This window comes from Schistocerca gregaria, chromosome 10 (genome assembly GCF_023897955.1).
Source record: "Schistocerca gregaria isolate iqSchGreg1 chromosome 10, iqSchGreg1.2, whole genome shotgun sequence".
Taxonomy (NCBI): Eukaryota; Metazoa; Arthropoda; class Insecta; order Orthoptera; family Acrididae; genus Schistocerca; species Schistocerca gregaria.
In genome coordinates, this window is record NC_064929.1 from 193,890,852 (window position 1) to 193,905,603 (window position 14,752).

General features: G+C 37.3%; 1 protein-coding gene across 3 annotated transcripts in view; it reads right to left on the reverse strand.

Annotated features, from left to right (window-relative positions):
- The window catches only part of LOC126293408 (calcium-binding mitochondrial carrier protein Aralar1), a 693,372-nt gene that overhangs the window by 95,469 nt on the left and 583,151 nt on the right, over nt 1–14,752 (reverse strand). For all 3 annotated transcript variants that reach the window (XM_049986624.1, XM_049986628.1, XM_049986625.1), the window contains 4 exons: nt 13,573–13,629; nt 11,062–11,204; nt 8,319–8,434; nt 4,034–4,173 (listed from right to left, as the gene is read on the reverse strand). In XM_049986624.1, coding sequence (XP_049842581.1) covers nt 4,034–4,173; nt 8,319–8,434; nt 11,062–11,204; nt 13,573–13,629 — 456 coding nt within the window. The remainder of the gene's footprint in view (nt 1–4,033; nt 4,174–8,318; nt 8,435–11,061; nt 11,205–13,572; nt 13,630–14,752) is intronic.

Below are 14,752 nucleotides of genomic sequence, written 5' to 3' on the forward strand. Positions count from 1 at the left end.
TTCCATACATGGCTACACTCCATACAAATACTTTCAGAAATGACTTCCTGACACTTAAATCTATACCCAATGTTAATAACTTTCTCTTCTTCAGAAACGCTTTCCTTGCCATTGCCAGTCTACATTTTATATTCTCTCTACTTCGACCATCATCAGTTATTTTGCTCCCCAAATAGCAAAACTCCTTTACTACTTTAAATGTCTCATTTCCTAATCTAATTCCCTCAGCATCACCCGATTTAATTTGACTATATTCCATTATCCTCGTTTTGCTTTTGTTGATGTTCATCTTATATCCTCCTTTCAAGACATTGTCCATTCCGTTCAACTGCTCTTCCAAGTCCTTTGCTGTCTCTTGACAGAATTACAATGTCATCGGCGAACCTCAAAGTTTTTATTTCTTCTCCATGGATTTTAATACCTACTCCGAATTTTTCTTTTCTTGCCTTTACTGCTTGCTCAATATACAGATTGAATAACATCGGGGAGAGGCTACAGCCCTGTCTCACTCCGTTCCCAACCACTGCTTCCCTTTCATGTCCCTCGACTCTTATAACTGCCATCTGGTTTCTGTACAAATTGCAAATAGCCTTTCGCTCCCTGTATTTTACCCCTGCCACCTTCAGAATTTGAAAGAGAGTATTCCAGTCAACATTGTCAAAAGCTTTCTCTAGGTCTACAAATGCTAGAAACGTAGGTTTGCCTTTTCTTAATCTTTCTTCTAAGATAAGTCGTAAGGTCAGTATTGCCTCACGTGTTTGAGTATTTCTACGGAATCCAAACTGATCTTCCCCGAGGTCGGCTTCTACTAGTTTTTCCATTCGTCTGTAAAGAATTCGCGTTAGTATTATAAGCATTTGCTTATTAATGTAAAATCAAACACATACATTACATATAGAGAGGCCTTTGGAGAGAACAGAAGGAGCTGTATGAATATCAAGAGCGCAGATGGAAAACCTGTCCTAAGAAAAGAAGGGAAGGCTGAAAGGAGTACACAGAGGGTCTATGTAAGAAAGATGAATTTGAAGGCAATATTATAGAAAGTGAAAAGGACCTTTTGAGAACAACTGATAGCCTTCGGAGAGCCAGCCATGACAAAACACCTCCATCTGGTGTAAAGGATGTACGGGGCAGGAGAAATACCCTCAGACTTAAAGAAGGATGTAATAATTCCAATTCCAAAGAAAGCAGGTGCTGACAGGCATGAATATTATCGAACCATCAGTTTAATAATTCATGGTTGCAAAATACTTACAATTTTTTTTTATAGAAGAGTGAAAAAACTGGTACAAGCCAATGTTGGGGGACATAACTTCGGATTCCGGAGAAATGTGGGAACATGCGAGGCAATATTGATCCTACGACTTCTCACAGAATATTGGTTACAGAAAGGCAAACCTGCATTACAGACAGAGAGAAATCTATTGACAGTGTTGACTGGAATATTCTCTTTGAAATTCTTAAGGTAGCAGGGGTAAAATACATGAAGCAAAAATCTGTTTACAATTTGTACATAAACCAGATGGCTGTTATAATGAGTCGAGGGGCATTAAGGGGAAGCAGTGGTTGAGAAGGAAATAAAGACAGGGTTGCAGCCTACCCTTGATGTTATTCAATCTATACATTGAGCAAGCAGTAAAGAAAACAAAAGAAAATCCAGGAATAAGAAATGGAAACTTTGAAGTTTGCCAAAGACATTGTAATTCTGTCAGAGACAGCAAAGGACTTGGAAGAGCAGGTGAACAGAATGGACAGTGCCTTGAAAGGCGGATATTAGATTAGCAAACAAGACACTTGAAGTAGTAGATGAAATCTGCTACTTGGGCAGCAAAATAACTAATGACGGTTGAAATAGAGAGAATATAAAATGTAGAACGGCAATGGCAAAAAAAGAATTTCTGAAGGACAGGACTTTGTTAACATCAAATACAGATTTAAGTGTTAGAAAGTCTTTTTCTGGAAGTATTTGTAAGATGTATAATACAGTATAGAAGAATAGTACTGAAGCAAAATATGGACAACAAACAGTTTAGTAAGAAGAAAATAGAAGCTTTTGAAATGTCATGCTACAGGAGAATGCTGAAGATCAGATGGTACATCACATAACCAATGAGGGGTAGGAGAGTTGGGGAGAAAACAGAAACTTATGGCAGAACCTGACTAGAAGAACAGATCAGTTGACAGAACACATGCCAAGATATCAAAGGGTCACCAGTTTAATATTAGGACAAAGTGTGGAGTGTAAAAATGATAGAAACAGACCAAGAGATGGAAACAGTGCAGATTCAGAAGGGTATAAGTTGCAGTAGTTATTCAGAGATGAAGAAACTTCCACAGGATGGAGTAGCATGGAGAGCTACCAACAACAAAGAAATCCTAGTTACAAAGTTTCAAGTAATACATTGATAATAACATTAAAACATGTTGCTGATTTTATTTTTTGACTTCACATAAAGTCAACAAATAGAAAAGATATGGCCACTTCCACATAAGTAATACATTTTTAATGTTATTTACAATATATTACTTGAGACTTTGTAACTAAAATTAATCTTTAAATATAAATCATGTGTTCGATCATGTTTGTCCATTTTGTGTTAATAGGCAAATGGCTGATTATGACCATGAGGTTGAATTGGCCAACAGCAAATAAAAATTTCACATGAAATCTCTGGGGAAACATGTCCTTATTTAACTACAGCACCGTTCTCCAAAAGCAGGCACATCACTTTAAAGTGTCTGAACTGAACTGCAGGCAAAATATGCAGTACTTTGGTGTGATCTACACCATCATCAATGGACTACTGGTCTTTGTAAGATTATTTGTGTTTCATTCTTTCTTGCTCCTGTCTTCAATTCAGGGGTCTCCCACTACAATGCACAGTTCATTTTCAGCCAACTGCCAATTTGAAAGTGCATCCAAACATGTAATATACTGTGTAGTAGGCACAAAAGGTTTCACACATGTTCTGCCTTCCAAGACGAGACAACCACTGGTTGTCAGTTCTTGAAGCTTTCTTTGATTCCCAAGCAACTTATTGGTGTCTGAAATGTGTATTAAGAAAAGTTACAAGAGTAGAAGTCTATCATACCTGAGAAAATGTGACCAATGTAGACACAGGATCCAATTCCATTGCTGGAAGTATATGAGCACTGTGGAGGTAATCATTTTACAACACTACCTTTTAACAACGTAACTTGCAAATAAAACTATGCACAATAAAATCTGCAGACAAATTATACACTAATAGTTTATTTGCATTGTTGATTTGTTCATATTTTTTCTGAATTTACCACATGGATTTCTTTCTGTTCCTCACTGCATAAAGTAATTTGTTCAAGTTCCAGAGAACACTTAATGGGTCACTTTGAAAGTGAACTTGTCAATATGGTTCTTACCATGATATTTTAATTGTACCCATTCATTCCATTGCTGATGCACTCATACTGTTTATAGACTATTCCCTTCCCCTTACAATTTTATTTTTTTCCTGTGTGGCTTGATAGCACAGGGGCTAAATGTCAAACTACAAATCCACTGGTGTGGTGTTTCATCCCAGTCGGAACTGGGAATTTTTTGTCTCCCTTACTGCCTCTTTCATCTCTAACAATGTTTTGCTAATATGGAAATTACCAAGTTGCACCAAGGTCTGGAGTCTATATCAATCTGCCAGTCCCCATGCAACTGCCTGGGTGAGTCAGTGTCCAATGGATGCGGTATGCTGTTGCCTTCCTCTGACCATTAGAACCATGCCTAGTAAAGCACTGTAGTTTCTAAGCTCTTATAGATACTCTTGCATGAGCGAAATACATCTTCAGTATTAATGAGTTACTATAAATTATTGCAGCAGATAAGAATTGTTGTGCACGAGTTTCTCATGTCTAAAAATGTATGTCACACTTAATACTGACGCCTGAAGATTGTCAGTGAGAGTCCACAGACAAATAATGCTATCAGTAAAAGCAAATGAGTCACAAAAAAAATTTCCAATACCACAGTAATGAAAATGATGAATGCAAAAATTATACTTACATGCAAGAACTGGCTGAACTCAGTATAACTGACAAGCCTCTTCTTATCCTTTCCGAAGTATAGTTTCACAAAGTCACCATCCATGTTGAATGGCAGCTTCTGGAGCAGCACTGTCTTTTTCATCACCTCAACGAACTCATCTGCAAACAGCAATGCAAATATCTGAGCGTTTACTATGTACTACAAGCCACTTAAAAAAAAAAACCAGTCTTGTGATATTGCTGTGCTTTGTACAAAGACAGAACAGAACAAATAGTTTTTCTAACAAACTATTCAGGCAGTGTACCTTCCAAAAGCAAATGAAAAATTTTTATTAGAAAAAAGGCAACACACACTGAAAAATCAAAACAACATACACAGAAAAACCAAAACTGCCTACTGCAAGATGAATATCACTTGTGGGCACGAGATGCATTAAGGAAAGACCACAGCTTGACAGTTGCTAAGCAACAAGTGACACTTGCTAAGGAACAACTGCCAACTGCTAAGAACAAGCAACCAATGACTGTAAAAGGAATGTAGAGGGGTGGAAATGCTAAGCAAAAGCATGCTGGTGGTTGTAGATAGATGGCCACATCACAAGAGGATTGATACGTTACCCTAGTGGCGAAATGGAACAGACGGCCCACTCCTGGGCAGATCGTTACAGACCTTCCAATAGATAGTGGTACATGTGTGTCTGCCAAAACTACTTTGCGATGATTAAATCAGGCTGGTTTGTATACTCAGCCTGTTAAATGCCTCGCACTTCAACTGTGCCATCGACAAGAAAGAGTTCTTGGTGTCGGGAGCATGTCGATTCGGTATCAGCAACAGTCCAGTGTGATATTCTCTGACAAATGCCGCTTTGATGTAGCAAGTGATTCTGGCCACCAATTAGTGTGGATGGAGAGGGGAACCTGTTACACACCACAGAGTATTCACAAACATCATTGGTATGGTCTACATGTCATGGTGTGGGCAGGCATTATGCACAATGGCCAAACACTGCTGCATATGTTTGTATGAGATGCTGTTACAGCACAAGAGCATTGGCGGGATATTACTCTGGATCATGTCCGTCTGTTTAAAGATGTGGTAGGTCCCGGCTTTCTGTTTATGGAAGACAATTCACACCCACTCGTGACCTTGGACATGTCCGACACAAAGTGATGACATTGAACCTACTTATTTCCCAGACCTAAGCTGTATAAAGCATGCCTGGGATGCTCTTGGCAGATGTGTGTGTCAACTAACACCCACTTCCAAACTGTGCAAGAACTGAAAACTCCCATGAGAGAGGGATGGGACAACATCCCCACACCATATTCAAGATCTGTGCAAAAGGCTAAGCTCAGCAACGTTTGTCTTAAGAATAATTTCAGACACTAGGGAAATGAGCACAATAAAAACTGCATATTTTGGCTATTTTCAGCAACTTGCAGCCTATGGTATAATATCTTGGGTAAATTAACCAATAGAAAAAAAAAGTGTTCCATGCACAGAAGCGAGCAGTAAGAATTGTGTGTGGAGTACATCCTAGGCACTCGTGCAGAGATCTGTTTAGAGCTCTACAAATCCTTACAACACCTGCCCAATATATTTTTTCCCTAAAGTGCTTTGTTTCAAAAAATAGCAACTTATTCAAAATATTGTGGTGACAGTTATAACACCCGAAGGAAACTGGATATCCATTACGAGCTAAAAATGAAAAGCATGGTCCAGAAGGGGGTTTTATAGAGTGGGACCAAGATTTTTAATGCTCTACCACTACACATTAAAGAACTGGTTGGAAACATGCCAAAGTTTAAAGAAAATCTGAAGCAGTTCCTTTCAGATTAATCTTGTTACAGTATTGATGAATTTTGTAGCAAAAATGCATAGAATCTCTTGTTATTGCTTAAACCTTACGGTGTGACCTCTACAATTTATTAATCATACTCTGTAAGTCCAGTGTAACTTAATACAATACCCAAATTTATGTATGTCTGTATATGACGCCTGTACAACTTAAGAACAATATCCAAATTTATGTATGACTATATATTCTTTCAGATGTCCTGTATCTCAACTAATATGTAAGGGTATACGCTAAACTTCACAGTTTCTTTAATCTAATGATAAGATCAATGTATCTGTGCACAAAACAATAATCTGTAAAAACCTTGACTCGTTCTATATCCAAATATATGTTCCCTTATGGATCTATGGAACACGAAATAAATAAATAAAGACTCCTCAACAGTTTGGTAGTCAGCATGAATAACAGGTGCAAAATGCGCATTAGTGCCAGAGGAAACATATTCCTTACTGAGAGTCCGGTATCGGCCTTTATGTTTGGAGTTGTCCTGTGTCAAACATAAAAGTTACTAATGTCTGTTACTCTATTTTCCAATGCGGCGCAATATGTATTATATTTCATTATAAATATACCACTCTACCTATACTACGTACGTACCGTGTTTCTTGTCGTCCATAACTGCCATAATCACTCACACATGAGCATTGTATCTGGCCGCCAGCCAGGGTGCGTGACTTGTGCTGGTGTGCACGTGGACCTGTGTACATGTATGTGTGTGTGTGTACCATGTCTGCAGGGTAGGGTAGGGCAGGGCAGGACAGGGCAGGGAAATACTCCTACTTTCAACACTATGTTGTGAACAAAGGGTCCCGGCGGAGGTTCGAGTCCTCCCTCGGGCATGGGTGTGTGTGTTTGTCCTTAGGATAATTTAGGTTAAGTGGTGTGTAAGCTTAGGGACTGATGACCTTAGCAGTTAAGTCCCTTAAGCTGCTGCTGTAAGAGTAGGGATAGGCTCTAATGATGCAGCAGTAATGGCAGTTTCTGTTAGTGTAACTGTCAGTTACAAACATGGCTCAGTTGAACTGAACAATGCAAATTTTTGTCATTGCAACCTATTTTTTCCACACCAGTCTTTTGTTGTAGTGCAGATCTGGATGTGTTAACATGGAGAATATGCTTTCTTGGAGTTGTGAGAACCCTAAGACCATTCACGAGAGCATTTTACACAATTAAAAATGTCAGCTTGGTGTGTAATCAGTAGAGCATGCCTTTATTTTTATGAGGAGTATGACCACACTGTTACCTTCTGCTCCAAACAGTATGCCAACATGAGCCAAGAATTTTTTGAACCATAAATTCAATAAATGGATTTGGGTCTAGTGTCATTTCAGCAGGATGGTGTCACAGCCCATACTGCTAGAAATTCTATTACTATTTTGATGGAAATCTTCACCTCCCAGTACAGTGACTTTGCACAGCCTGCACATGCACCAGATTTTAATCCATGAGAGTACGTTTTACAGGGTTACCCCAACAGTAAGGTGTATAAACATCAACAGTGTGTTATTGTTATTGTTATTCCTCATACCACAACAACACTAGTTTCCCCTCATACCACAACACTAGTTTCATATAACTGTTTCTTTCTCCCCTCTCTGAAAGAATAAATATTTTTTTAATCGAGAGTTCAAGATTTACAATCTGAGTTTCTTATTAGTTCTATTCTAACCTGAATGTTTTATATGCATCTGGCTTTTTTCATTTTTTTAGTCCCACTGCAGATAGTATCTCTAACAACAGTACAGCATACAAAACACTATTTTTAAATCTATTATTTGTTAAGTTGCACTATGTAAGTTATTTGGTACGAACAGGACATTATGCGGTGGTGACAATTTAAAGGTGATCATCTACATGGTTATCAAAACTTTTTCCAAATCTCGGTTTATGATGTTTGTGTATGGACCAAAGAATTCAGTCCTAACAAAAAAATGTTGCTGATTTGGTGCACCTTGCAAATATATTTGTACTTTTTTTGAGTGTGTGTGACCATATGAATATTTGAGGAAGCATGAAGGTCTGCCTCTGTGGGACATAATTGCCTGAAAAACTAACTATCCGTTGGATCCCACTAATGCCAAGACAGCCCAACTCAGTACTGCTGACTTACGTGAATTAAAACGAAACACACACACACACACACACACACACACACACACACACACACACACACACAGAGAGAGAGAGAGAGAGAGAGAGAGAGAGAGAGAGAGAGAGAGAGAGAAAGCGTGTGTGTGTGTGTGTGTGTGTGTGTGTGTGTGTGTGTGTGTGTGTGTGTGTGTGTGTGTGTGGCCACTTACGGACTCCAAAAAGAAAAATTAATACTTAGTCTTAAAAAACTACTTATAAATTCTGCTTCTTCCTTTTCCAACACTCTCACTTATAAAATGCAACAGCAAAATTACTGCAGAAGATTGAATGACATTCACAAAGAAGAATACTCACCAAAAGTAACCATTCCATTTCCATTGGTGTCAAAGAGCTGGAAAGCTGTCTTGTAGAGTGCATCCGGTACACACAGCAAGCCTTCAAATGCTTGGAATTCTGGGAACGAGATAAAGCTGTCGACCAAAGAAAGACCATACAGTTGTGTTCAAACGATAGGCAACACTTCTCCAAATCATAAATGCCACAATTATTTATGCAGACAGTACTGTATTTAGAACATGAATACTTTTGGAGCAATCATAAATGCCTTTCTGTATAAGGCCAACTGTTTTAGTTTCATATGTTGTAACTGACTCCCTCTCCTACCCTGCCCACCATACTGCGTTCTTTTCTGTTCTTAAACAGAGTGTAAATTTATTATCTTTGCAAATGATACAACTATACTCTTTGTAAAACACTGCACTGCAATTTAAGAAGATTATTGTAAAAAAAAAAAGTATTCATTAGAAACACTCACAGCAGACAGTTCCAAGTGCCCCCAAACAGATAGGAGGATGTCATCTTAAAATGTAGGAAAATAAAAGTAAGTAGTCATATTTAAAATACTGAGCATTCAACTGACAAATTATATTTATGCTGTCAGTAACTAGTATTTTTTTTAATATTGTGTTCAGCAATCTTGACTGTACATGTAATTAAACCATGTGATGATAATCATCATAACCTATAGTCCATATAAAATTACCAGATAGCTGACGTCTGTCAATTGTGGCTACAGTCTTGCCACATTGGCCACTGGCTACCGCTCAATTATAGGTAACACACAAACACAACAAGTCACTTCACAACTGCTGTTAAAGTGTAAAGCAGAGCAACATCAGAAATGGCCACCGCAAGGTACGTCAGAAATGCGAGATGCTATGTCGACAGCTGATTTTACGTGACCGATGACTGAACTGCACAGGAGATACATTATGTAGCTCTGAATTTAAACTTGGGTCCTAAGCTAACCACAACCACATAATGTGTAATGTATCCAAGAAACCAGTGGTCAACAATCTGCGACAGAACTAAAACCGTCAATGCATTGCCCATGGGTATTAAAGCTAGCCTCTATGAGCTACATCAAGACAGAATAAGCCCAATTTCAGTGCTGAAAGCAAATGTAATTTCTTGTTTGAAACTGTCCTCTTATTGGCTACACAAGCAACCATTTACCAGCTGATGAGCAGTCCTCATTGGCACAGGCAGATAGAAGACACACGCAGATTCCAGACGAAAAAAGAATGATAAGCAGAAAAATAAAAGCAATAAAAAGGCCAATATGATGGTGACAATGATATGGCAAAGATTTAGAAATAAAATGCATTTAAACCAATTAATTGCATAAAAATGATAATCAAATCTTTTGATGAGATTTAGAAGTAAAAAAATTTCACTTATTTGACGAGATTCAAAACTACTATATTCGGCATGGCAGGTTAATATTCTAACCATTGCATTAATTACAACACCATGTGACTTGTGTTAAATCTTTGCCTGTAATCACTCAGTTGCAATGATGAAATTTCACACAAAGCTTTTCTAATTTAAGCCAATCCCTGCGATTGTGAAAACCAGATGTAACACTGAATTGTGCCTTGTGCTAAAATATCCAGTAGTGTTTGGTTGGTGCTGTGTATGAAACAAGAGTATTTCATTCACATTGGGATGTGTGTGTTTTGTTTGTGATGTGGTCCTCATGTATGATGAAATACGAAATCCATGGTTCGTGATCCAAACATATCAAGAAAGAATACTGGACACAGAATTGGAAGTGAACTGACCAACTGCTGTGGCAGTTTGGCAACGGCGTGACGTGCACTGGGATTGGAGGAAACCAGCTCCAATGCATGAAGTGTCAAGTATCAAGTAATTTTAATCAAACTATAATTTACATATACAAACTATAATATTATGACATCATCCCAGAACTTATGAAGAAATCTCCTCTCAGATGTGCCCATATTTACAATGTAAATGTATTTTTTCCTACTCTGTATTTTGATGTCGTGAGCTGTTAACTCTACAAAATGAGTACTACCGGTATATAACGGGATCTCAACTAATCCAACATCACCTACACAATGCTTCACTTATGCATACAACAGCCACACTCTCATTTGCTAGGTAATAGCTTTTTCACGTCAGTTACATTGACAGGTCCTGATTCAGGACAATATGTATCTGAACTATTGCAACTCAAGTTAAAGAAACTTATTTCTCTCAAGAGTAATAATTAGTACTTTGTTAGAATCAAAATGTAGTTGATTTTACTCTTGCAGTTTGGAAGTTGTCATGAATTCTATACATCTTATTAGGGCAATGCAATTATTTAATATACTTCAAATATTTCTAATACTAAGCCTTAAATTCACTAAAATCTCTGAAGTACTATAAACATGCTGTACCATATTTTTTCATTTGGTTCCAACACCTAATTTATTTATTAGAACATCAGAAGTTTTCTTTCTAACAATGGAATCTCACAAACTATTTTTACTTTATGGACCATGTAAATACTATTTACTTTGAATACTGTATATTTTGTAAACAAAATTTACTTGCGTCATATTCCAGCAATTCAAGTGCTGACCAAATCCAAATAAATATCAGAGGACTAATTAGAAAACTTTACTAAAGGAGTCTCAGTTATAAAAGAATTCCAACATTTGCAAAAACTTGTGAACAAGTAATGAATCAGACAATATTCTGGTAAATTTTGACAGAAATTGGCTTCCAGTACAAGCTGCAAACTTACCCATCTTTGCTAGTGTCAACAATTCCAGCCAAGAGCTTAACTGATTCTTCATTGTAATTCTGATCCGTAAAGAGGCCAAGATATTTCTGAACAAAATCTGTTGCTGTCATAAACTTCTCACCATCGATCTCTTTAGACGCATACTGTAAAAAAGATATAGAAAATTTTGGTAGGCCTAATTTAATACAATACCATTACTTACATGAAACAAAGAAATGAAGAAACATTAAGTTTTAACATCCTTTCAACGGTGAGGTCCTTAAAGATGGAGTAGTAGTGTTTGGACAGGGATGGCAAAAGGAATTGAAGGAATTGGCCCTGTTCTTTTCAGGAATATCTATCCTTCACCAATTTATTGACACTACAGAAAAACTAATAGTCCCAAATGCAAGGGCAAATCCCAATCATTGCCCACCTTCCTTTGATCATATTAAATAGATTAGAATTATGTGCCAGTACACAATGTCTGATGAATAATACTTCTCTGACATACTTAACAGTATGTTACTTGCATTGATTATTTGGTCATGTGGAAGCCACAATTTAACAAAACAAGAGAAAGAAAAAAAAGGGGACTGAATTCCCTTTTGATCTTTCATTCTTGTTGTTCCTTCTCTTATCTTGCATGTTACCACTGTTTCACACAAATGTCCAAGTAAAAATTTTGATAACTAATGGCATTAGGTCGGTATCAGAGGTTAGTTATAGTCCAAAGAAAGGAAGAGGTGATAGAAAGGAATATTTTACATCAGTTGTCAGTTTTGACAAGTGACTTAAGAAACATGTGACAAACATCATAAACAACATTGTGATTATAGTGTCATATGACTGGAGGTTTTTCAGACAGGCTGAACTACATATTGGTCCAGTCATTACAACCAGTTTTTTTATTTCACATTTGTTGGCTTCACCACTCTCAACCAAACTGTCAAAATATGCACCAAAAGATGATGTCACAACAGCCATTAACATTATGTCACTGATCAAAGCCGAAGATTAGTATATTACATTCCTCTTGACCTGAAAAAGGAAAAACACATGACTACAACAAACCCATCTGGAACCGTCAGTTGAAGGAGAATGAACATTTCAATTGCATAAGGTGAGGAAATGGAGCCCACACTACATTAAACTTGTGCATCAAGGACAAAGTTGAGACAAGATTTCAGGATGTGGGGGAATCTTGCAAATGGGGTCTATGAAATTCAATGTCTTCACTTGCTAATAACAAAATGCATATCATTTAATGAACAAATGGCAGCCATCAACTCTGGAGAAGCTATTAGCAGCAGTAGGCTGGATGATACACACTTGGATTTTTGGAAATCAAACGATTTCCACCACACAGTGATATACTACTTGTGACAATTTCCAAATTGTTTCACAGTAATGACCAGTGTTAACTGTGTCACCTCTGGGAGGAAGAAGATGATAAAGAGTTATTTCCACCAATTTCTTTACCACAACTATTTAAATATATAGTCATTATCATAAGAGCATAGGGCCTTATTTTAAAAACTTCTCTGATAAAAATGAAATTTTAACACTAAGTTAAATACACTTAACATTGCATTAGAAAAATTACGTAGGCCTATGGCTAAAGTGCAGACACTTTGTTGATTTAACTAGAACTAGGCGACAAGGACATATTGTCTACAATAAAGTCACAAGGGATCATGGCATAGGCTACTATCATCAGTTTGATGGCTGCTTTAAGAAATTTGACTGTCACCATTGTGAAGCAGTTGTATTTCATTTCGCAGTTTTAGCTGATTTGCTCATTCTTATTTTGACAAATCTGAACACTCCTCCTCTATGTCCATATTATACTGAGTAAGACGTAAAAAACTAACAAAGTTTTCATAATGTTCAAACAGTACACATCTGTTAGTTGTACATGTTCCCTTTCACCACCGCTAGCAGCAGGAAATACAAGAGCGAAATGTCTAATATTTTAAACTTTTCTAAAGGAAGCCACAGAAGTTTTGCAGAAAGTTATCAGATTCATCTGTTGTTTCTGACATACTGTGATGTGCTGTAGCATCATTAGTTGCTACCTTTTTTTAAAAACATCCCAGTCCCCAAAATGAAAAATGAGTACTCTCGCCATTTTTTTATTCTTTATCCGTCAGCTCTTTTGTAACTTTCAAAGGTCAAATGATTTTACCTGTACTTGAAAGTGGATGTTTCAATAACATACATTATAAAAATTATTTCCTTCGTGATTCCAAAAACTTTTGTTTCTTACAAAGTATTTTAATCTGCTTTCTAAGGAAGTGTCCAGGATCAAAATGAGAGATTGTGGCCATGTAAAGTGTAATGGGCAGCTTTTCCTTTTCAATCACATACCACTCGCTGCTTTTTATTTTCCTTAGTGTCACACTTTCCCATGTGTTTCAAATGGAGTGTATATAGGCAGGATTTTTTTTTTAAGGGCTTATTTTTGGTAAATGAACTACCGAGGATAGGAAAGCAGACAAACTTATTACCAGAAAATTTTTGAGAACTTACCTTATTGAATATTTCTAATAATTTTTCAGTCCTGGCTCTTTTCAGGAATCCAGCAGTCTGAAAGAAAACAAAAGAGAAAATTATCAGTCAACTCTCGGATCCCTGGGCACAGTACGTTGAAGAACTTTAAGCACAAACCGAAAACAACAACAATAGCGGCATCGCAAGAAAGTAATTTAGTTAACTTGCCGCTTCTACTTCACAACATACAGTTTTCCGAAACACGGACAAGCGATTCACAAAATCTGCGTTCGAGTAAACAGAAAGGAAACACCGTTATCGAACAAACAGTGCATGTTATTATTCGTGAATTTTATTCTTCAAATTTAGATGGTACAGGTAACTCTAAAAACATTAGCAAAAAAATTACAAATAATACATGCCTCTTCTAAATATACTTCCCAGTCTGTGTTATCTGGCATTCAGTTTTAAACGTCGTTCCACCTGTAATTTTCAAAATTCACTGGAGCAAAGATTACACACAGTAATGGTACTGGGCTGCGCCGCAAGTAGCACGTACTTTAATACTCTTTCAAATCACATACACCCACCCGAAAAACTGCGAATGGACCTTGTCTGTCTTACGTGGTGTACCTTTACCCGAACGATTGTGAGAACTTGCTTTAAAAACCGCACTTAGAACGAATAAATACTATCACCTGTACAATACACCGACCAACTCAAAGATACTGTTTGTGGAACAATTCAGTCATTGTTATTAGGACTAGTTATTAGGACTAGGTGTTATCAATATGTCGTAAGGACTAAAACAAAGTTGTTGTGAACCGATTTATGAAGTTTACGGTTCTTCCTATAAACTTCGTTTATACTTCCCATTTCTAAGATCTGGAAAAACAGAAATTAACATCGTTACACGATTTACCACATTTTTGGTAGGGTATAATTGTGTAGCATAGTTGCAAAAGCGGCTATGTGAACAAAAATCAAAAATTGAGCTTGAGGCACTTTCTTGTACAGGTTTTCACTGTGTATGCAACAATGTATCGATCAGGCTTCAAAAACGGTTCAAAGCATTTTCAAATGAGGTGCGAAAATCGTGTGCGGGTGCAAAGGCGGCTATGTTTTCTATGCGTTAGGTTGCAAAAGAGGCAGAGTCTTAACGTGATACTGGCCGCCGGCAAAGGGTACGGTTGCAGAACCGGACATCTCGTCTAGTCAC